Below are 22,136 nucleotides of genomic sequence, written 5' to 3' on the forward strand. Positions count from 1 at the left end.
TCTGGCGTTCACTCCTCTGACTGACATTTGCTAGTATACAGAGAAGACCTAAGCCCCAGCCCACACAGAGGAGCCTGGGGGACCCAGCAAAACAGGGGAGGGAGGAAAGACAGTCTGCAGCTTCCCAGCCTGGTCATCTAATGTAATTTGCTGACATCCTTTAACCCTGGCATTGAAAAATTTTGAGCTCCCACAGAATCCAGCCTAAAGGAAAGTCACTGCCCTTACCTTTGGCACCTCGATCTCCCAGATGATGAGGTCAACCTTCTTAGGGTTGGAGCCTGCCTGGACAGTCTGGGGGCTATCAGGTTTCGTAAGCCCACAACAGCTATCCACTGAATCCATACTGTTCCCGTCAGAACCTGCAGGGGAGGAACGACATATATACACACACAGACACCAGCTCACAGTAACTATCACAGCTTCCCAAATTTATAATACTGGGAGGCCCTGCACACAGACACCCCTCTGCAAGCTTGGCAGATACCACAGACTAAAAGGCTCAGGAAACCCAATGAAAGGAGGCTTAGGGTACCCATGCACCTAATTTTAGCCTGTCACTGAACAGTCCTGCCTGCTTCTTTGGCAGCCGTGCCTCGCCACAGCTGCTGGGCAGACACACACGTGGTAAGCTAGGAAGAGGCACTCTCTATACCCAGGGAGGGGCTTATACAGGGTATATCGGGGAGGGGAGCCAACAAGATGACTCACAGATCTGCAGTTCCAGGAGCAGGCCTTGACCTTCCTGTCACGATCACCTCGATCCCTTTCCAAATGTCCCAGGCCCTCAGACCAAGGATCTCTAGTCTCCAAGGCCCAGGCTTGGGGGGAGGGGGTGTTCTGGGGTACTTGGGCAATCACAGTAGGAAAGCCTTCTGAGGGTCCCATTCTCAGGACAAAGCCAGGTGGGCCTCCTCCCTTCCCCTCTGGAACTGGCTCTGAATATGGGGTGGCCCAAACAGCCCAAACAGTGAGAGAAACCAAACACCAAACCAAGAGAACAGTGGAGAATGTGACTCTGGAACCAACACAGGCCATTCCACTCTTCCCCAGGACCATTGCAAAGAAGGAAGAAGAAGAAGAGAGAAGAAAAAGGAAGAGGGGAGGGGGAGGGGACAAGAACAAGAGGAGGAGGAGGGGGGAGGAGGAGGAAGAGGAGGAGAGGAAGAAGAGGAAGGGGAGGAGGAGGAGGAAGAGGTAGAGGAAGAGGAAGAGGGGGAGGAGGAGGAGGAAGAGGGGACCAAATAAGCACCAAGGACCATTCAGCGCAAGTTAGGAGATCCGGTCCTGACTGAAATACCAAACTCAATGGCCTGAAATAAATCACTCCTGTAAGCAACTAATTAGGCTATTTTCCACCTGGTTTCTCCCAACTCAGGACATAATTCTTTTCCAAGCAATCCACATCTGGATATAAAAGACTATGGTACTCTCTGTTCCCAGTCAAGGAAGAGACCTCCAAAGCGATCTCCCTTTGAGGGACCTCCCTCAACACTAGGTTTACGGCAGAGAACCCCACCCAAGAAACCCCACCTTGGGCAGCCATCTTGAGGTAGAATGAGCTGGTGAAGGTTTTACTACCACAAAGCCCCTAACCTCTGTCCAAGAGAAGTAGACTAGCCAATATGTGCATGCCAGTGGCTCCCAAGAGTGACTCAGAACCATACCAAGCCTTTAGCAGGCTGCATTCATTGACTTTCCAGCTCCCTCATCCCGTCCCCCCGTACCAGCTCCCTTAACTTCAACCTCAAGGGAAGCACATACAGCGGTGCTAAAGCCAACCTGAAAACACCAGTGCTGCTTGCACCCACTGAGAGCTCAGCAGTTACAACTCCCTGGCTATGACTGATGGGCTACCCTGCCTTCCCATCCACTGATTATGGTCTCTTCTCTAAAGCTATGCTCATAAGCCTCAGGCATCTGCACAGCTACCACAATCCATCCAGAGCTGCCACAGGCTGAGGGCTCATTTATTACAATGGGCATCAGACTCCTTTATTCTTAAAATGTTTTTAAAAACCTTCCTTTTTGCCCATTTTAAGGTGCAGTTTTTTTACCTTAGCCTTCCAGCACTCTGGCATAGGATGTATAATACATTATCTGGCCTCCCGCAATTACAGTGGGCAGAAGGTGCTTCCTTTTGGAGGAAAGTAAAGTTATCATGGTCTCAACGCAACAGCATCTTGGATGTAAAAATCCAATGTGTGGTACCCCCACCCCCGGACTCTAAGGTCAATAAATAGTAAAACACCCGAGGAAAATGCCCAAGCTTCCTGGACAGAACTGGTTGGGAACACTCCAGGACAAAGAAGCCATGAGCTGCTTGGAAGTCACTGGGAGGATCACATACCCCCCGGGAGCTGCAAAGCAGGGTCAGGAGCTGCTGACCTGTAAGTTAGCGGTCTGAACTGTCTACGCTGGGGTCAGCACTCGAAAAACCCAGCGCACCCTCCGTTACCAAAGTGCCCTCTTTCCTGGGGTGGAGCTGCAACTGCACAGAAAAAGGATGGCTGAGGCTCTGCGACGGAGGCGATCACAGCAACCCAAGGCAGCTCGAGCCTCCCACCAGCACTCAAAGCTGCGGCTGTCCTGGGGAACTTACCCTTCGAGGGCTTCTGAGGAGAGCAGGTGGAGACACGGAACAAGCACATAAGTAAAGGAGGTCGGCCATTAAGAGATGCTCACCCATCCCTGGCACTTGGGAGGGACCACTTAGGAGGTCCCAAAGGACCATCCAAGGGCAGGTACCCAAAGGAGAAGAGACACTAAGACTGACTGGTGGACCCAACGGCCATGGTCCCTTCTAAAGGTCTGGGGAGGTTTCCCTGGCTAGTGAGCCCATGGGCAATTCTCACAGCCTTAGGGTATCATATGGTCACCTGACTTCTTGGGTATCCAACTGTGTGGGTGGCTGGAAAACAGAGATGGGCAGCATCACTTCCTTGCACAGGGATGGGAAGGGTGGCCAGGAGCTTTTGCCTAGCAAGTAATGGGAGCCCTCCCAGATTCACAAAGAAAGCCTCCGAGACCTTCCTACCTCCTGAATGATCTGCTTCTGTATCCATGGTCCATCCATCCTCGGTCCCCAAGTCTGACAACTCCTCCTTCAGCACCCCATTGCTGAAGGGCTCAGTACTGTCTGGCAGTGGTGGGGTGACAGCTTTGTCTCCGGAGCTTGAGATGGTCTCTGTGCAAGAGTCTTCAAGCCTCGAAGTACTGACAGGGTCTGAGCACAGCCCCAAGGAGGTAACTGAAAGGACACTCTGGCTGTTGTTGGACGTACAGGTGACAAAGGTGTCATCACCTCTCGGGTTACTTGCCCCATCCAGAGACTGCCTCTGGGGGGTAACTGGCGGTGGGCAGGGAGCCAGGGAGATGTGGTGTGCAGAGTTCTTTGGCTTCTGGTCCTTGGTGGGGCCTGACAGAGGACTGCTGAGACAGCTCACATAGGTCTTTGGTGGTGGGGCTCCTGCTGAAGGGCTGGCAGTGGCACCTGTTCTGGTGGAAGCAGGATCTGGGATTTCTTGTCCCAAGCTAGTTTCCTGGCTGGCTGGGACACAGCTCTCCTCCTGCCCCTGAGGCTGAGTGCCCGGGGTTGGATGCACTTGTGCCACAGTCTTGCCCACTGTGGTGGCCCGTATCTCTTCAGTCGCTTCCAAGATCACCTGGGAGATGATCTGGAAGGCAGTCTGCTCAATCTGGTCCTTTTCAGGCAAGGTCTTGTCTTTGTCCAGTTCTCTAGCCAGGCTTCTGTCCTGGCTACCTTTGACTTGGGGTACCAGCGCACCCTCATCCTTAACCAGCTCCGAGTGAACTGGCCCCACAAAGCTACTTGGCAACTTCCCAACAATATATTCTTCCTTCTTTAAAAGCTCATCTACCTGTGGTGGGCCACTTCTCACCTTCTCTCCCCCGCCTCCCCCGGGAGCTAGGATCGGAAACTCACTCTTCTCTACTTCTGAAACACACTCCTGGGGCAATAGGCCTTCCTCAAGTACACTTTCCCCCAACACAGCATCTCCAGTCCCTTCCGCCCCACCCGTCTCTCTCGCGTTCTCTCCAGAGGCTGCACACTGGCTTAGCCAGCCTCTCCCAGGAGTTCTGCCCAGGGCAGACTCTTGCTTACACCCTTCCACTGCTTCATAGGGGAAGGACAGATCCTTTGGGAAAAGCGGACGTCCAAGAGGAATAGATTTGGCTTCGTCCCCCATCAGGGAGAGTACCACTTTTGAATTCTCATCTCTGCACTGTCCTGCCTGCAACCTTGTGTCTACAATGCTGGGGAGGTTGCCTGAGGACTCTGATCTTCGGCGAACTTGACGGGTCCTTGGCAAGGCTGGGGGATCTGTAAGAGGCCTGTCCATAGAGCGCTGCTCTTCCTTTCCAGGAGGCTGTGTGACACTGGGGGTCACAGACAGGACTCCAGGACAGGCCTCTTCAGTGGGCAGTCGGTCCTCGATGGCAGGGCCAACCTTCAATGTCCCCACCTGCTTGCCATTGCTGCTGAGCCGATCTTTTTTACGAGAGAAAAACCACCACCAGCCAAGGAGTGCTAGCATTCCAGGCAAGGCCAAGGGGAAGAGTGAACGGAACTGGATTGCCATCTTGGAGGCGATGTGAAGTAGCTACACCTAGGAAAGGAAGGAGAAAAAAAGGAGGTATTACAGAAGACAATTAAGAGTGCAGTAAGCTGGGCATGGCGACGCCCCCCTTCAATCCCAGCACATGGGAAGCAGAGGTGGGTGGATCTATGAAGTCAAAGTGTGCAGAATTGGTTCCAGACCAGCAAGGGCTAAATAGTGAGAGTCTGTCCCAAAGGAAAAAAAAAGGTACAATCAAAACCAACTTGGGGATGGAGGAACTGTACCCTGATGTGTGCATTACACATGCACAGGGGTTTCTGTTTGGCTACAGAGTCACAAGGCAAATACCTCAGCACACCCTGACTGGTTCTAGCATTCAGCAAGGTCAGGAACCCTGCTGGAGGACTCCTGCTTCTCCAAAAGTGGTCTACAAATCAAAGTTGCTGATCACTCCCCAGTACCTGCTACAAGTGCAGCCCTACTGAATCACACTGGTTCTTTAACAAAATCCCCAGGAATCTTTAGGCACAGTACAGTTCGGAGGAATCCTGAGACTAGGAGACCTAGCTACCCCAAAATGAATGGAATAGGAGCATAGAGGAAGTCATTCCAGAAAGCCCTTCCAGCTGTAATGACAGACATCCTTCACTAACATCCAAAGGCAGAGAAGCAAGACGGCTAAGTGCAGAGCAGGACTGAGCAGTGGTCAGGGATCAGGTAGAAACCTTCCACGATGTTACCTGTGGCTTCAGGTTCAAGCAGGCCCACCTGCATCCTTTCACTCTCAACCTTCCCATTCATCCTCGTTGGAACCTATCACTACCTTGGTGGTTAAGTAACTCAACATCTTGCAGCTGAGGAATGGGAATCTGGCTGCCATCCTACTTGCCAGCTGACTGGTCCATCAGGGAAGACTCGATGAGACAAGGAAGGGGCGCTCCATGCTACCCCTTCAGAGTAACAGCACAGGAAACCTTACGCATACCCTATGATCCAGCAATTCCGCAAAAACAAAAGTAACCGTGCCTAGGCAAAGGCTCTTAAGAGGCTCCCACCAAGGCTATCCTTTGAAACAACGTTGGGATTGGCCTTTTTCAGAGCAATGAGTGGTAGATATACTGTAGAGTCATCAACGCTGAGGCTGTACTGGTGTTACAGATATTGTGCTCTGACAGAAACCACTGTAGTGAAGAAAACAAAAGCCCTATGGGGAGATGACTTGGACTAAGCCCTCGGCTGAAGGAAAAGGGCAGTTTCTGCAAATCGATTTTGCATGGTCAAATATGAACTCATCACTGGCGTGGTCTTTCAGTAGATCCTATCTGTAAACAGAAAGCTGTCTTATATTTGTAGTTTTCCAGCTTGGATCTGCATATATCAAGGAGGAAGCTTTTTTTTTTTTTTTTTTTTTGGTTCTTTTTTTCGGAGCTGGGGACCGAACCGAGGGCCTTGCACTTCCTAGGCAAGCGCTCTACCACTGAGCTAAATCCCCAACCCCAGCTTTTTTTTTTCTAAAGATTTATTCTACGTTTTGCCTGAACATATGTAGTATGAGTGCCTGACGCCCTCAGAGGTCAGGAGGAGGCATCAGGTCCCTTGGAACTAGACTTATGGCTGGTTGAGTCACCTGTGGGTGCGAGGAATCAAGCAGCAAGTGCTCCTAAGCTCTGAGCCATCTCTCCAGTCCCCTGAGGAAGATTATTTTATTTTATCGGCACCCCGGGCTGGCCTTGGACTTTAAGTTCTCTTGTTTCAGTCTCTCAAACACTGTGATTGCCACTGGGGCTATGAGTGTGAGCCACCACACCCAGCTGCTGAGGAAGCTTTCCTGAGCCCAAAGCCAACTAGCACCCAAACCAATTAAATCAGAACCCAAGAGGCAAGAGCTGACACGAGGTTTGGTCTGGTTTAACCCAGGTGAATACTGACTCAGTCAGGCTTGAGAGCCTTTTGTCTGCATCCTACACACAGCAACAACGTAAGTGAGAGTCACTGGGTCTGCGCTCAGTGTCATTCATCTGAAAGAGTAAAAGCAACTTGAGACTGTTAAGGAGTAGATCTGCATGCTTGGAACAAGGCAGGAACCCACAGCCTAGAGTCGGAAAGCACTGCCCAGCAAGCAAAAGATTACAGGAAGTGGCCATAAATTTCTGTCTGACTCCTTATTAACTAGGAAATCCCTTCCACAGCAGGACTCAAATTTGTGATTCTTACAGAATTCTAGAGGTTCTCTGGTTTCAGGAAAGAGTTGGTTCAGGACGAAGCCTCTCTCCAGGGCTGTTTCTAGGCAAAGCTGAGACGTGTGTGAGGGAGTTCCCCCACCAGCCCTGTAGAGGGCAGGATTTGTTTGTCTCCTGCTTCCAAGACAATGGGTGAGATTAGCGGCCGCTATTCATTCTCTCCCCAGAATCAGCCTCTGGGATCAGCAGATCCACACAAAGGGCTTGAATGCACTCACCGAGTCCAGAGTCCAGCGGTGTCACCTTAAGGGTATCTGGTGCCAGGAAGCACCCATAGGAGATTCTCTGAGGCAACTGATGCCTCTTTACCCCACAAGGAAACAAATAGCCCATCTCTTCCTCACCCCAGGCAGTCTCATGTCGGCCAAACAGCCTTCTAGGGAATTAGTTAAGAGGCCATTTCCCTAATTTAAATGCACGCGAGCACGCACGCACGCACGCGCGCGTGCACACACACACACACACACACACACACACACACACACACCCTTTACCCTCACAAAGCTTCCTCCCCACTACCTCCATTCCCTAGTGTCCTAAGCACTTGGTTTTTAAACCTTAAACCTCCCAAGATATAAGTGGACTGAACTCTACAGGTCCCAAAGGCCCCCATACTCTACACCCACAAGCTAACTGGAAACTGTTCCAAGACCAGTTTCTGCCCCCCAGAAACAGGCTGCCTGCAATCAGGGAAAGCCTCCCACGAGGATGCTTCACAGCCCTGCCCTAGGCTGGTGAGGAGGACACTTAGCTATTTTGAATCTGCTGGAATTAAACTCCTGCCTGTGTATTTTTAGCAGGTCCACTTGCCCAGGAATAGATGCATACTGGCTTGTGGCCAAGCGGTCACACAGAGCTGAAAGCAGGCACGTGCTACAGCCAGCAGCCCTTTGCAGTCAACTGCTCCCTCCAGGTTCTAAAAAGATCCTTTCTCTTTCCAGAAGTACCTGTGGCTTTTTAGAATGTCCTCTGGAGAAGCAATGGCCTCACTCCCCAACCAGCTGACAAACCTGTAACCAAGTCTAGAGCCTTCTAAACAATAAAATAATCCCTGGGAATGGCACAAAAACACTGTTGGCCCTGGTGACTAAGTCAGTTTTGGCTGCAGTTACTGGGAAAAAGGGCTGCATGCAATTGACAGGAAAGTCAATCATAAAAAACAACAGCTTAGAAGCCAAGAGCCCAAGTCCACTCTAGGCTGGGCCCTGAAGCAGGGAGGATCCACAGAACTCTGCTCTGGACAGCTGTTCACACACCCACTTGACTGGAACTAGAACATTCCTCCCATTATCGTAGTGATGACCACCAGGGAAGTGTGTGCGCCCAGCACAGCTTGCTCTTGATAAATGTGCCTTCCCTTCACGGGGTCTTCCCCCGGGCCAGCAATCAAACAGAAATCCAGCTGGCCCCGAAAGCTCTCCTGTATTTCCTGTGGAGAGTAGGGGCAGGCTGCTGGCTACATAAGGAAGTTCCCTAAGTAGGAGTTGAGGGGAGGAAGAACATACAATTGTAGTTCCCTGCCTGGCAGCAAAAGAAAGAACCTCTAGCTTCCATCCACAGCGTTTTCTCAATTCGAAGCCCTGTTGCTCCTTGCCCACCTACATATTCAGATCTGTGCACGATGCTTCTATGGAGCAGTTCTTCTACCAGAAGCTCAAGGTCAGTCTGCCAGAAGACTCTCTCACACTCACGCACACACCCCTGCACAAGTATTGGTGAGCCCAGGAAAACTTTTTTAAAGACCTGGATTAGGACTAGAGAAGTGGCTCATTTAGTTCAGGGCACGTCTGCTCTTCCAGAGGACATATATATGTTAGTTCCCAGGACACATAAGGAGGTGTCGAACCATCAGTGCCAGGGATCTAACCCCTCTCCTGGCCTCCATCGGCACCAGGCACACATGCCATGTCCATACATATACATGCAGGCAAAACACCTCGTACACATGAAATAAGCTAATCTTTAAGGCAAGGATTTCTATAGGTTGCAATAGATACAGGGTGTATGTGTGTGTGCATGCACACAAATTCCCTGGGCAGAGCCTGAAGGTGTCCTAGGAGCTGACCTAAAGAGCGGGTGAGGAGGCTTGGCAAAATAAGTTGTGACCTTTATAGCACAACACTGGCAGCCTGGTCAAGTGGGGCAGATCACCAGAGGTAACCACTAGGGCGATCCCCATGTGAGTTTTGGCCAACATTAGTAGCCAGGCACTTAGCCACAGGAGGTTACTGAGCACTTGAAATATGACAAATGTGACTGAAAAACTCTAATCTTACGTAAAGTTAATCTAAATAGCCACATGCCAGCAAGTACTAGTGGGTTTTTCCAGAAAGTCCCCAGATGTGAGAGGTCCTGACTGAGCTATGGGACTAGCACCTACCTTGCTGGAAAGTACAGTTCTGCCACTGAGGCTGGGGGTGACGGTGAGCCTGGACTACTCTCCCACAGCAGCATGGCTGAGACCCAGGGTCACAGAGATGGAGCCATGCCTCAGGCCTGCTGATCTTAGCCTAGCCCCGTGTTCCCTTCATCCCTGGGGGTCTGATCAACTTGTGACTCATGCACCCTCAGGATTCCGTGTTAGCTCATAATGGGTTAGCTGACCCGCCCAAGGTTAGCCCTACACCCTCTATTGTGATGGCCTTACAGAGCAGCAAGCAGTCAGTGCAGACAGACAGATTCACCCTAGAGCAGCTTTAACTCCTAGCACAGGTGGGCCATCTATCCAACGCCGGGGAACACTGTCTCAGCCTGCATCACAGGAGGAGGGCAGAAGCTCAACAGAACATCTAAGCAGAAGACCTGCTGGGTGCAACTTCTCTGGCCCAAAAGGAAAACTAAGGTCGAGAACCAACCTAGAGGCCCAGGTAAGAAGAGCTGGAACCCAAAACTCCCATTCTAAGCATGGGACCTCCCTCGCCAGCCTAATCAGTAGCTAACTAACTTCCAGTTTAAAGAATCTAGTTACAGGGGTTGGGGATTTAGCTCAGTGGTAGAGCGCTTGCCTAGCATGCTCAAGGCCCTGAGTTCGGTCCCCAGCTCCGAAGGAAAAAAAAAAAAAAAAGAATCTAGTTACAAGGGCTTAGCTGTTGAAAGCACTGGCTCCCCTATGTAGGACCCAGGTTCAATTCTCACTACCCACAACATGGCTCAAAACCCTCTTCGACTGGAGTCCCAGGGGATCTAATACCCTACTTTAATTCCTGGAGGTACTGTATACACATGATGCACATACACACATGCAGATAAAATATCCACAAACGTTAAAGGAAAAATCCTTGGTGACAAAGGAACCAACCACACAGGACACACAGGAACAGAGCATCCACCTCTTTCCTCTGAGGACAGGCAGGCCCAGCCCCAGTTCTCTCTAGCAATGTGAGAAAACAAACCTTCTAGAGTGGTCTCCCCAATTACTTCATCTCAGGTAGAGAGGTAGGTGTGTGTGTGTGTGTGTGTGTGTGTGTGTGTGTGTGTGTGTAGGTGTGTGTGTCTTTTTTTTTTAATTTTTTTTATTCATTTATTATATATAAGTACACTGTAGCTGTCTTCAGATACACCAGAAGAGGGCATCAGATCTCTTTACAGATGGTTGTGAGCCACCATGCGGTTGCTGGGAATTGAACTCATGACCTCTGGAAGAGCAGTCGGGTGCTCTTAACCACTGAGCCATCTCTCCAGCCCGTGTGTGTGTGTGTGTGTGTGTGTGTGTGTGTGTGTGCGTGCGCGTGTGTGTGTGTGTTTTAAACACTATCTTATTCTTATTGTTATTGTTGGGGTGTTTTGTTTTTGTTTTTTTAAGACAGTGTTGTTTCTCTGTATAGCCCTGACCTTCATAGAACTCCATCTATAGACCAGGCTGGCATCGAACCCAGACATCCACCTGCTTCTGCCTCTCCAATGCTAGAATCAAAGGTGTGTGCCATCATGCCTGGACTAGAGGTGTGTTTTTTGAAAACTTCGAAGGTTGTGTCCAGTCCCTCCTGGCCCCCCACCTTGGGCTCTTCACTATTGCCTGGTGAATTTACAAGTGAATTCTGTCAGGCTCTAGGGGACGATGACAAAGTAGATACAGGAATGCACTCCTGGGTACATGGAGCTCCCACCTCACCACAGGAAGGCGCCACACGGCCCTGCCCCAAAGGTATGAGCAGTGATCTGACAACAAGCTTACTTGAAGGCCATAATCCTAGCTGAGACAGGAGGACCATGAGTTAGAGGCCCTGTCTCAAGACCTAGCAAATAAAAACTAATATGGTATATGGCTTCACAAGAGGTAAGGAAAGATGTTGATGTGTGGCTAATGATGCCAGCAACCAAGAAATCATAAAGGTGTAAGAGAAACATTCTATTCAGTAAATATTTATTGACAAGTCCAAGTACTAGGCAGCATAGGGTAGAAATGAGTAAGCTATGAACCTTCCACAACTTTTTTGGAAGTGAAAACCCATGACCTCTTCCCTAGTGAGCTGCTCTGCTGCCCACGTAGTCAATGGCTGGTCCAAGGGGCAGGAAAAAAAAATGTCTGGTGGTTGGAGGAATAAGCAGAAAACGAGTACCATTTTCTCAGGCAGGCAGGGATGTTCTAGTTCTTGTGCGGGGATGAGAGGACTTTAGACTAAGTACTGAAGAGCCAAGCATAGCCGGGTTGCACTCAGTGACCACTGTCACCACCACCTGGGTGCTCAAATCCAGATCTCTTCTCCTTCACATCTTCCAAAAGGGAAAGCCTCCTGTTGGCTTGGGAGCCCTTGTTGAGCAGTCCTGAACTCAGTCCCATACTCCCTGGTGCACACTCTCGGAGGTCCCTGGCTCTCCTCACACATCAGCTTCTTGGTACTACCCATGCACATTCACTTTCTCAGCAAGGTACTGGAGGATGTGTTCTCCCCAGACACAGGAGTGGATCCAGAAAGGAGGGAGCATCCGTAGGCATGTTATTGTGCACTGTGTAAAGATTATGCTTGTATTACTTAAATGCTGATTTCCGTGCCCCCCCATTATCTGGCAGCAATTCTTATTCTAAGAATCTCCTGTCTTAATGTTGTATAAACATTGCTCCTCAATTATTTTCTGAATGGTCAATAAAGCTAGCTGATCAGCCAATGACTGAGCAGGATGAATAGGGCTGGACTCTTTCTCCCAGCTGAGAGAGGGAAGGAGGGAAGGATGAAGGGAGGAAAGGAAGGAGGGAGGGATGGAAGGAGAAAGAGAAGGGAGGGAAAAGGAGGAGGAAGAGGAGGGGGAAGATGAGGAAGAGGAGGGGAAGAGGAGGAAGAGGAAGGGGAAGTGAAGGGGGAAGAAGAGGAAGGGGAGGGGGAATAACAGGAAGGGGAGGGGAAAGAGGAGGAAGAGGGGGAAGAGGAGGGGGAAGATGAGGAAGAGGAAGGGGAGGAAGGGGAAGAGGAGGAAGAGGAGGGGGAAGAGGAGAAAGAAGAGGAAGAGGAGGGGAGAAAGAAGAGGAAGAGGAGGGGAGAAAGAAGAGGAAGAGGAGGGGCTGGGGATTTAGCTCAGTGGTAGAGCGCTTACCAAGGAAGCGCAAGGCCCTGGGTTCGGTCCCCAGCTCCGAAAAAAAGAACCAAAAAAAAAAAAAAAAAAAAGAAGAGGAAGAGGAGGGGGAGAAAGAAGAGGAAGAGGAAGGGGAGAAAGAAGAGGAAGAGGAAGGGGAAGAGTCCAGGAGGAATCATGAGAAAAGACATGGAGCCCAGATCAGTACTAACATGCAAATATCTCAGGATTTTGGCTGGGAGGTAGCCCGCTCAGTTTAGAAGATTAAGTAATACTGCTGTTCAGTGGTTGTGCCCTTAAAACCTGTTAAATAAAATAATCCAGTCTCAATTATTTGGGAGCTTGCTGGGTTAAGAAGAAAACTGCATCAGGTATCACATCCAAGGAACACATCAGACAGAAAATTCCCAGGAGGAGGCAGAGCAACAGAAAGGGACACATCCCCAGAGCCCAGTGGAGCTCTTAGGAGGAGCTGGCATGCTTAACCACCAAGGCACAAGGCCTGCCACAATGTCAGAGGCAGGGAGAAGCAGGGAGCTAGTGAAGACACAGAAAAGTCCAGAAAGCAAGTAAGGACACACATGAAGGCACATATGTGTAATCCCCAGAACGTGGGGTGGAGGTAGGGGTCTGAGGTATGAGGATGGTGAACACCAGACAAGAATGGGTTACACAGTGCAGAAAAAAAATAAAGACAAAAAAATATAAAACCTGAGAGCTTTGTAGCCACAGATAATATTTATGAATAGCAACCTTCATTCATATTATGCTACTTCTATATTGAGAAACTGAGGAAGAAGGTGTAGGAATGAACAGAACTTTCACTCTCCTTCATAGTAGAAAACCAGATAGTGTTCTCTGAAGAAGAAAAGGAAAAAAAGAAAAAGAAAAAGAAAAGAAAAGCAAGCAAGCAAGCAGACTAGAAACAGTTAAAAGTTGACAGGATAGCTAGAGAACTCAAGCAGTTTCGAGCATGTACTGCTCTAACACAGGACCTGAGTTTAGGTCCCAGCCCCCACACTAGGTGACTCACAACTAACTGTGAGTCCAGCTCTAAGAAATACAATTCCTCTGGCCTCTTTAGGTACTTTCATACATGGCAGGCAAACACACACACACACACACACACACACACACACACACACACACACACACACACTTAAAAATAATAATTAAGGAGGCTGGAGAAACGGCTTCCTGTGTATACTCTTCCAGAGGTCCTGAGTTCAATCCCCAGTACCCACATGGTGGCTCGCAACCATCTGTAATGGGATCTGATGCCCTCTTCTGGCATGAAGGTGTACGTGCAGATAGAGCACTCATATGTAATAAAATAAAATTTTAAAAAATAATAAGAGAGAGGAAAGGGGGAGCTGGAGAGATGGAGTTAAGAGCACTGGCTGCTCTTCTAGAAGACTGAGGTTCAATTCCCAGCACCCAGATGGCAGTTCACAACTGTCTACGGCTCCTGTTCCAGGGGATCAGGTACCTACATGCAAACATGCAAGCAAAACACTAATCTATATAAAATAAAAATAAATAAAATAGTACAAATATATTTCTTTTAAAAAGAGAGACAGGAAAAGGAAGGAAAGAGGAAATGCTGTAGGTAGCTTCCAGGATGTTCTCACAGGGCAAAAGACTAGGGACCAAACACAGGTCTGTCAGGTGCATTCTGGGTAAGCCCTGTGCCACTGAGTCATACAGCTCTAGCAGAGGACTGTCTTTTCAAGCCTTGAACATAATCAAACCCAGTGTGGCCTGCCAAGGCACTGGGTTCAACCCCCAGAACAACAGATAAACAAATCTCTCTTTCCATAGGCAGTGCTGTGACACTGCAACTTGGGGTTTGGGGCAGGTTTTCACTACGTAGCTCAAACTGACTTTAAATCTTTAAAGCATAACCGTCCTGCCTCAGCCTCCCAATACTGGGATTACATGCACATGCCACCATGCCCAGCCAAGGCTTCCTGCAATGGATACTCTATTACCACAGTACATCTTTCTTGCTAACCAAGATAAACACGCAGTAGTGCCAACTCCTACAATCGTGTATTGCTCTTTTCTCACTACTGATGGCACCTTTGCTTCAGATACCCCTAAAACTAACATAGCAGTGGAAACCAAGAGAACATGCTAACTGACAGAGCTTTGGGGAACCATGGCAGCAGTCTCCCCAGCCCTAAGGTAGCAGGACCCATCAGGACCCATCATTTAATAAAAGGTTTCAATACCTACCTCGAGCTAGTTCCATGGGGGGTGGGGACAAGTTTCAGGTAATAAGACAATGCAGTAAAGAACTTAATGTAATATGCCTGCAAGCTCTGAACTGGTTGACAGCACAGAGCCCTCAGGCACCCCTGGCACATTCCCCAAGTGTGTAAGAGTGATGGGATGGTTAACAAACGCTTGCTCACCTTTTGTGGGCCCTGTAGCTGAGATGAAAAGGGCTACGGAGAATATATGGGATGGGAAGCTCTATGTAAAATGTGAGAGAACATCTCCTGGATGAAGGGCTGTCAGCACCTCAGAGCTCAAACAGTGAGAGCCATGCCAGGATGATGGTGGTACAGAGAAGGAGAGAAGAGTCCCAGGCAGAGAAAACGACCCAAATCCTCGGGCAGGAACAAGCTCAGCCAGCTCAAGGGACAGCAAGGAGAGGCCAAGATGGGGTCAGGGGAACGGCTGGCTCCACATCCCCCACAGAGGTTAAACTTGAGGAAATCACAGGACTCACAGAAACATACCAGAACATACTTCCAGGGGAACCCCTGTCCTCAAGTGTCAAGGGGCTCTGTTCTTAACTCATAAACTGCCTCCAGAAGCTACTCCAGAATCATGACACCACTGGCTAGGAACATAACAGGTATGTTTTGTGGGTAAACAGGCTAATTTTTTTTTTTACCCAGAACCTCAAAAAACATGCTTGCCAGGAAGCCCTGAAACCACACTGCACATCAGCTTAGAGAGCCAATGCTGGACCAGCATCCTTACTCCTAGCCCTCAAAGTGGGTCTAGCCCACTAAGGGGTCCAGCCCCTAGTGGGGATTGCACCCATGTACATACAGTACACACACACCCTCACATAAGCCCTCACTACTCCCCCGAATCAGATCTTGCAACAACAAGCCTTGCTCCACAGCCAACATAAACCATAGGCCACAGGGCCTTATATGGCTTGAAGCTTTCTTAATCAGAAACAGATAGATGGGCTGGAGTTGGCAGCTGACTTAGAGGGAAGGAGGAAGGGGGAGAGTGGAGAGAAAAGTATGAGGAACAGGCAAACTTGTCAAACTCCTTTTTCATCCCTCTTCCGCCTCACTGGCTTCCTCCCAGCAAAAGATTCCTAGTGGGGGTAGGAGGTGTGGGATGCAGATATAACTCAGAGGTAGAGTCTAGCATGCACAAGTTCTGAGGGGTTACACACAGACACACAGACGCACACACGCACAGACGCACACACGCACAGACACACACACGCACAGACACACAGACACAGACAGACAGACAGACAGACACACACACACACACACACACCCTACCTGTGTACCTACCTACCAGAGCCACTTTGCCCCCTCCTGTGTTTGTATTTTGATGAATGCCAGAAGGCACCAGTTATTGGACTGCCAGTCAACACAATTTCATACCTTTTGTGCTACTCTGTGGCCAGTCCTTAGGTTTGGGCAACTTCACCAAAAAGGCGGGGGGGGGGGGGGGGGGTGATGGGGAATGGAGGAGAATGTTTTTCCGGAAAATTAGCTAATGGGGTAACAATGGGGTACCAAGGAGTCTTCGCTTCCTAGGATATAGTACCTGGTCCATCTCCCTAGCATTCTGCTGGTCTCAGTCACATGCCTGCCTGGCCCTGGCCCAAACCCAGAATAGAAAAGGCAACCTCGGAGACTTCTTGAGCAGAAGCAGCTACAGCAGTTTCTAAGGTAGCATTGGTTGCTTCCTTCCCCTGGTTAGTTAGCAGTGGCCCCCGAAAGGACCTGTCCTGGACACTTGCAGTCACATGCACTTGACTCTCCTGAAGGATGCCACCTGCTAAAAATAATCACAAGCTTGGTGGAGTGGGTGACACCAAAGCCAAAGGACAAAGCTGGGAGGTTATCCTCAAGAGCTGGTCTCTCTCCATGGCGGCTGGACAAGCTGGAGTCACTGCCTAGTCTCTGCTAAAGTGACAAGGAAGAGATGGACAGCAGACCAGAGCTAAGAGCCGCCTCCAAATGGAGTGTGCGCTCATCCTCAGGAAGGCACAGCCAGACCAAGGCTAGAGAAGAGAAGGGCCTGGGGGCTGCCTGGACAGATCTTTTGTAGTCTCCTCCTCTCTTGGCTAACAGCCTGTTGAGGGCCAGAGAATGGTCTCATGACCTCCATGTGAGGTCTGACAGGCAATGTTATTATTAGCCAAGGAATGAGTGACTTCAAGGTTGTCTTGCACCCTGCTCAGTTTCCCAGCCCTGAGGCTTTCTCATTCAGTAATTACTTGTGTGTTTCAAAGGTGCATTTCCCTGATCATGACAGTTCAATTCCCAGCAACCACATGGTGGCTCACAACCATCTGTAATGGGATCAGATGCCCTCTTCTGGTGTGTTTGTCTAGTGTACTGATATACATTAAATAAATATTTAAAAAAATTCTTGAAAACAATTTCGCATTGTAGATGAGGGAAGGGGGTGATAAAGGAGCAGTAAGTAGCTGTCTCGGGAAAAGGCCAGTATGTGGGGAAGGAAAGGATACATCATCCCAGATCCAAAGGCAGCCCAACCCGTCCAGTGTTCTGGGAGTCACCTTATTTATCTTATTTGGGGTCTCAGTTTCAACTAGAGACAAAAGCATAAAACCAGTGTTGTTTAAAAAACAAAACAGCCAGGGGGTGGAGAGATGGTTCAGAGGTTAGGAGCACTGACTGCTCTTCCAGAGGTCCTGAGTTCAATTCCCAGCAACCACATGGTGGCTCACAACCATCTGTAATGGGATCCAATGCCCTCTTCTGGTGTGTGTGAAGACCGCTTCAGTGTACTAAAATAAACAAACAAACCCCCAAAACAAACAAAACCCCAGCTAGGTAGATACAGTGGCATGTACCTGTAGTCTTAGGTACTGGGGAAGCTGAGGGAGGATCCTTGAGCCCAGGAGCCTGGAACCTGCCATGACAACACAGTAAGACCCCATTTCAATCAATAAATTAATGTAGAGTATAATAGGTGCTCATCAAATGTAGGCTGCAGCACCAAGTTCAAGGCTACTTCTGCAAGGGCCAAACAAAGCAGACCCAGGACCAGATTGTTGTATTAACAGCTTTTTCCCAAATTAAAACATTCCATCCTGCAGGGGAGCTATTTAAACAAGAAGGTAAACTACTAAAATTAGCTAAGAACATCCTGAAACCGAACAGATTCACTAGGCTCCTCCTGCCAGAGTAAACTATAAAAGCTGAGAGTCCTTTTCAGAGGGGGGAGGGGGTAAGCTGAGCTACAAAGAAGGGAGCTGCAAAGACACAAAGACCAGAACAGCTGCCTAGAAGCAGAAGCCATGCTGCCTGGAAGAGGTTTAGACCAGAGAGTCACTTGGAAAGGACACTCTCCAACCTGCTGAGCTGCCTGTAGGATGTGCAGTGTGCTCCAAGTTCCCAGCTCTGTGAGCTGTCACCCATGCTTGGGTGGTATACACATGGGTCTGTCATGTGATCCCTATCGGGGGTGAGTAGACTGTGTGTTGCATCTCACCAGGAAAAGTTCTGTCACACAACATGGATGAAAAGGATCATCTATAAATAATGTCCACTCTCCACAGGCTACACCAACATTACGGGATCTACACCGTGACACCCTTGTCCCACTGCCTTCTGTAAAGGACACCTCCTAACATTAAGACAGGCTGCTGGGAAATGGGACACAGTAGCTCATGTCTGTAACCCCAGCACTTGCAAGGTTCTGACAGAATGACCTGAGGTCACCTGGCGGTATATCGTACATGCCTAAGATACACAAGCAGACCCTGCCTCAAAAAAAAAAAATTACTGACACAGAATGAAAAGTCACACTGGTTTAACAGAGAGGTATCATACTGAGGTCCTTTGGAAGCTATCGGGTCTGGTGATATGACATAGGCAGACCAAAAACAATGAACACAGACCCCAGGTAAGTTCTCAAACCAAGGTGGCTCAACCGAGAGGCTCAGCTCTGGCTGCTCCACTTCATACTCGGGTCCCCCAGACCTCTCAGTAAGTTCATTCCTCAGCCTATTTCCTAGAAACCCATCCCTCTCATCCCCCTCCTCGCTGTAGACCAGAACTTGCTTCTTTCTTAGCATGCCATGGAAAGAGAACCTCTAGTGACCAAAGGGTAGTTCTGTTTGTGAACTACAAATGAATAAAACCCAAACACACAGTGCTTTTCAGACATTCACAGGTTGAGGCCATTAAGGTTTTAGAGTAGGACAAAGAATATTCTAGACTCACACAATCCAAACTCCTTATGGTAATGAAATGTTGACTCCCCAGGGTGGCAGGCAACCATATTCCTCCAGCAGCCCCACCAGGTAGCTTGCCCTGAGTCCCAGAGCAGAGTCAGAATTCTTTACAGGTATAAGCCCAAGCCTTGACCTGCTCTCCAATCAGAACACTTTGAACACCTTCAGTTCACCAACTCTCCTTTACCAATTGAAAAAAAACAAAAAAACAAAAAAACAAAAAAAAACAGACCCTGGATGGCCAATCAGCTGGCAGGAGGTTGGAGAGACACAGCAAGCCCTGACCTCTTTAGAGTTAAGGCCAGCAGTAACAGGCCTCCTCTGTCCTGAGCACTGCAGGCTTCTCCTTCCTCTAGAACTAACCCCCTTGCTTTGCTTTGCTTCTCTGGGCCTCAATGACAAAGCTAAGTAACACAAGCCACAGGGAACAAAATGCTTATTAACATGAACTGTAGGAGCATCCGAACAGCAAGGGCTTGGACAGAATGATGTTGCTGAACCCAAAAAAAACCTCAAATTGTCCCGGCATGGCAGCAACACTCCTCCATACCCTCCCCAATGTCATGCACCATCTGGAAGAGGACAACAAAGTCAATGACAAGAAGGTTAGCAAGGATGGTGTGTGCTCGAAATCCCAGCACTTGGAAGGGTGGACAGGAGGGCTGCAAGTTTAGGCTGGCCTCATTTACATAGCCTGACTCCTGTCTCAAAAGGGGGGAGGGGCACTCTGGACCTAAAGGTCAACTGTCCAGAACTTACCATGCATAAGCCTATGTCCAATCCCAAGTGCTTGAGAGAGACTGACTACACCAGGAAGGAGAAACAGAATTTGCCCTATGAAGCCAGATTTAGGACTTAACACACCCCACTGTAGAGATTAGTAACTCTCAAACATTATGATATCCATGGCACATGGAGCCCACAGAACCCAGGCATCTCCCCATAATAAAGTTCCTAGGATTACTATTCAAAGAAAAACGCCAGATACAAACTTCCTACAGACAGGAAAGAAAACTGAGCCGCAGAGAGGTCCAGGCATGTCAAACTCACAAGGAACATTAGGAAGGAGTAGCCAGGGAAAACAGGGCAGCTCCCCGGGCACATGAGCTCCGATGCCTTAAAATGCCGGTGCGATCAAGACATGCTGACCCAGGAGGCTAGGTGGCAAAGTGAGGGTAAACCAATTTGTCTTCCTTTTCCTTCTAACCAAGTTACTAGGTCAGAGGCTAGGGGAGGGAGTGCTTTTATATTTAATCAAATGACCGAGAGACATTTGACAGGGATTCCTTGGGAGTGAGGGACGCCATACTTAAGTGCCTACCCTATACCAGGGATAGTCCCAATCTCCATCCATGTTTAGGATGAGAAAAGGAAAACCGGAAGCTAAAACTACCTTATTCCGCAAACTAGCTATGGCCAGCTCCACAAATAATCTGGGTACCTGGTAAGGTAGCAAAGACAGATTGCTTTAAAGTACTGAGGCTCTGCAAACCTGACACACTGCCTTCAGCATCTGAGCAGGCATCGTACAACTGATACCTGTGTATCTTTGCTGTCACCCTGCAGTGGTCAAGTGAGAATGAGACTCCTACAATTATCTGGGAGATGGGAGAACCCCGGGTAGACAAACTCACTAGATTTCCATCAGGTCTCACCCACCGGCCCCCTCTACAGAACAAAGCCTTCTGATTTAGCAAACTGACCGGAAGCTTTAGTGATTTGCACACACGCCCATAGGGTAGGAGAATGTCCTCTAACCCAAGGCCATTCACAAGACGACACCCAGGAATTACCCAGAACCTACAAAACAGGTTAGAAGTAAAAGAAAGCTCAACAGCAAAAAGCTGTCAAAAACCTAACCCTTGGGCTCTGCAAGACTCCTAAATAATCTGAAGGTGAGCCATTTAAATGCCAATCAGAGAAGACTCTGACTCGAGAGCGACTCCTTCATCGAGTTTATAGATGCTTTGTGGCTTTAAGAGAGAAACGGGTAGGAACCCCTAAGGATCTAAGCCTCGATTTTCTAAAGCGTTTAAAACAAAACCAAAAACCCCAAGGTTACTAATTGGGGAAGGATTTCGCACTTAGAGGAGCGCGTCTGATTATTGGTTTCCGGAAGCAATAGCAAATCGACAGAGAAGGTTACACTAGGTGCGGCAACCCCGATTTCACTGCAGGCGTTACATTTAAACCCCAAGCAGCCTCAACTTCAGTAGTGGAAAGAAAGATAGGCAGTTTAACCTCACTAATTGCCCTACACATACACCCTACCTTACCGGTTTGAGGAGCCTCCACTCGCACCTGGAGCGAAGTCCACCGGGTTTGTGTTAAGCACAGCCCAAGGGTAGAAAGGTACTAGTCGCTCGAGGCATTTCCCAGAGAAGAAAGGTCCGGGTTAACACAGGGTTTCTCGGAAGTCTCTTCTGCACAGCCCAATACTATTAGCACCTTCCCACCCGCAGAAAGGAAACAGGAAAAGATAGGACAAGGGAGTAGTTGACACCAGAATGTAGGCTCCTTGACGCGTACGGAGGCTTCTCTACACGCAGGTTTTTACCTACAATCGTGGCAAAGTCCCCCCCCCCCATGACCCCTTGCAAAGTCCCTCCAGATCACTGTCCTGGGGCGGGAAGAAAGGTGGAAGGCGACACGTGACCCTGGACCTCCCCACCCCCGCCAGAGGTCAGCGGACACCTCTAGCTAGAGGTCTTCCACCTTTTGGGACGCGCTTATGGGGCCACAAACTCTAATCCCCTTTCGGACACCCAAGCCCTCGACCTCCGGTCCTAATTGGTCTTATGGTCCCTTCACCGCCAAAAGGTTTGGGACCTGTCTCGCATCCCGTTCTCCCCGCTGCAACAGTCCTCCAATAATTCGCGGCACTGAATCCAGGAATTGTGCCACTGCCGGGCAAACCCAGAGCGAGTGAACTGGGCCCAGCAGTTAGGAAGTTAGGAAGTACAGGGGTTCCCAAGGACCTCCTCTCCCGCCTTGGGCACCGGGTCCTGGGCAGAGACAGCCCCGCTGCCTCCTCTCCATGCTCAAACTGGGTACACACGACCTTTGAAAAGTAAACGCTAGCGAGGCTGGACGACCTTGGGTGGGACGCGCTCGGGCTCGCTACCCAGAAGGGTGAGCCGGCACCGGGAAAGTTGAGGCTCACCGAAGCGCCCGGGGAATTGCGCCCTCATCTCCATCCCAGAGGCCAGTGACATGAGGGGGATGGGAGGGGAAAGCAGCGGCTCAAAGCAGCGCCCCAGGCTCAGCGCACGCGATCTGTCAGTAGCAGCCCGCGGGCAAATCGCCGGACAGGGAAGGAGCAGGGGG

General features: G+C 49.5%; 1 protein-coding gene and 1 long non-coding RNA gene across 16 annotated transcripts in view; one reads left to right on the plus strand and one right to left on the minus strand.

Annotated features, from left to right (window-relative positions):
- Window positions 1–22,136, minus strand: part of Akap1 (A-kinase anchoring protein 1) — a 33,135-nt gene that overhangs the window by 10,622 nt on the left and 377 nt on the right. The window contains exons 1-5 of one of the 14 annotated variants that reach the window (XR_005489675.2): window positions 9,204–9,370; window positions 3,038–4,631; window positions 2,603–2,615; window positions 2,389–2,491; window positions 229–362 (exon numbers count right to left, since the gene is read on the minus strand). Coding sequence is in view for 10 of the 14 variants with exons in the window: in XM_006247067.5 (XP_006247129.1) it covers window positions 229–362; window positions 3,038–4,604 (1,701 nt within the window). In the remaining 4 variants the exon portion in view is untranslated. 14 annotated transcript variants of the gene reach the window in all.
- On the plus strand, window positions 9,398–10,751 carry LOC134480855 (uncharacterized). Of its 2 annotated transcripts, none has more exons than XR_010055740.1 (2): window positions 9,398–9,690; window positions 10,626–10,751. It is a non-coding gene; the product is annotated as an uncharacterized LOC134480855 (long non-coding RNA). The 2 variants fall into 2 exon arrangements; XR_010055739.1 differs by having other exon boundaries at window positions 9,421–9,690; window positions 10,648–10,751.

Source organism: Rattus norvegicus, chromosome 10, assembly GCF_036323735.1.
Source record: "Rattus norvegicus strain BN/NHsdMcwi chromosome 10, GRCr8, whole genome shotgun sequence".
Classification (NCBI taxonomy): domain Eukaryota; kingdom Metazoa; phylum Chordata; class Mammalia; order Rodentia; family Muridae; genus Rattus; species Rattus norvegicus.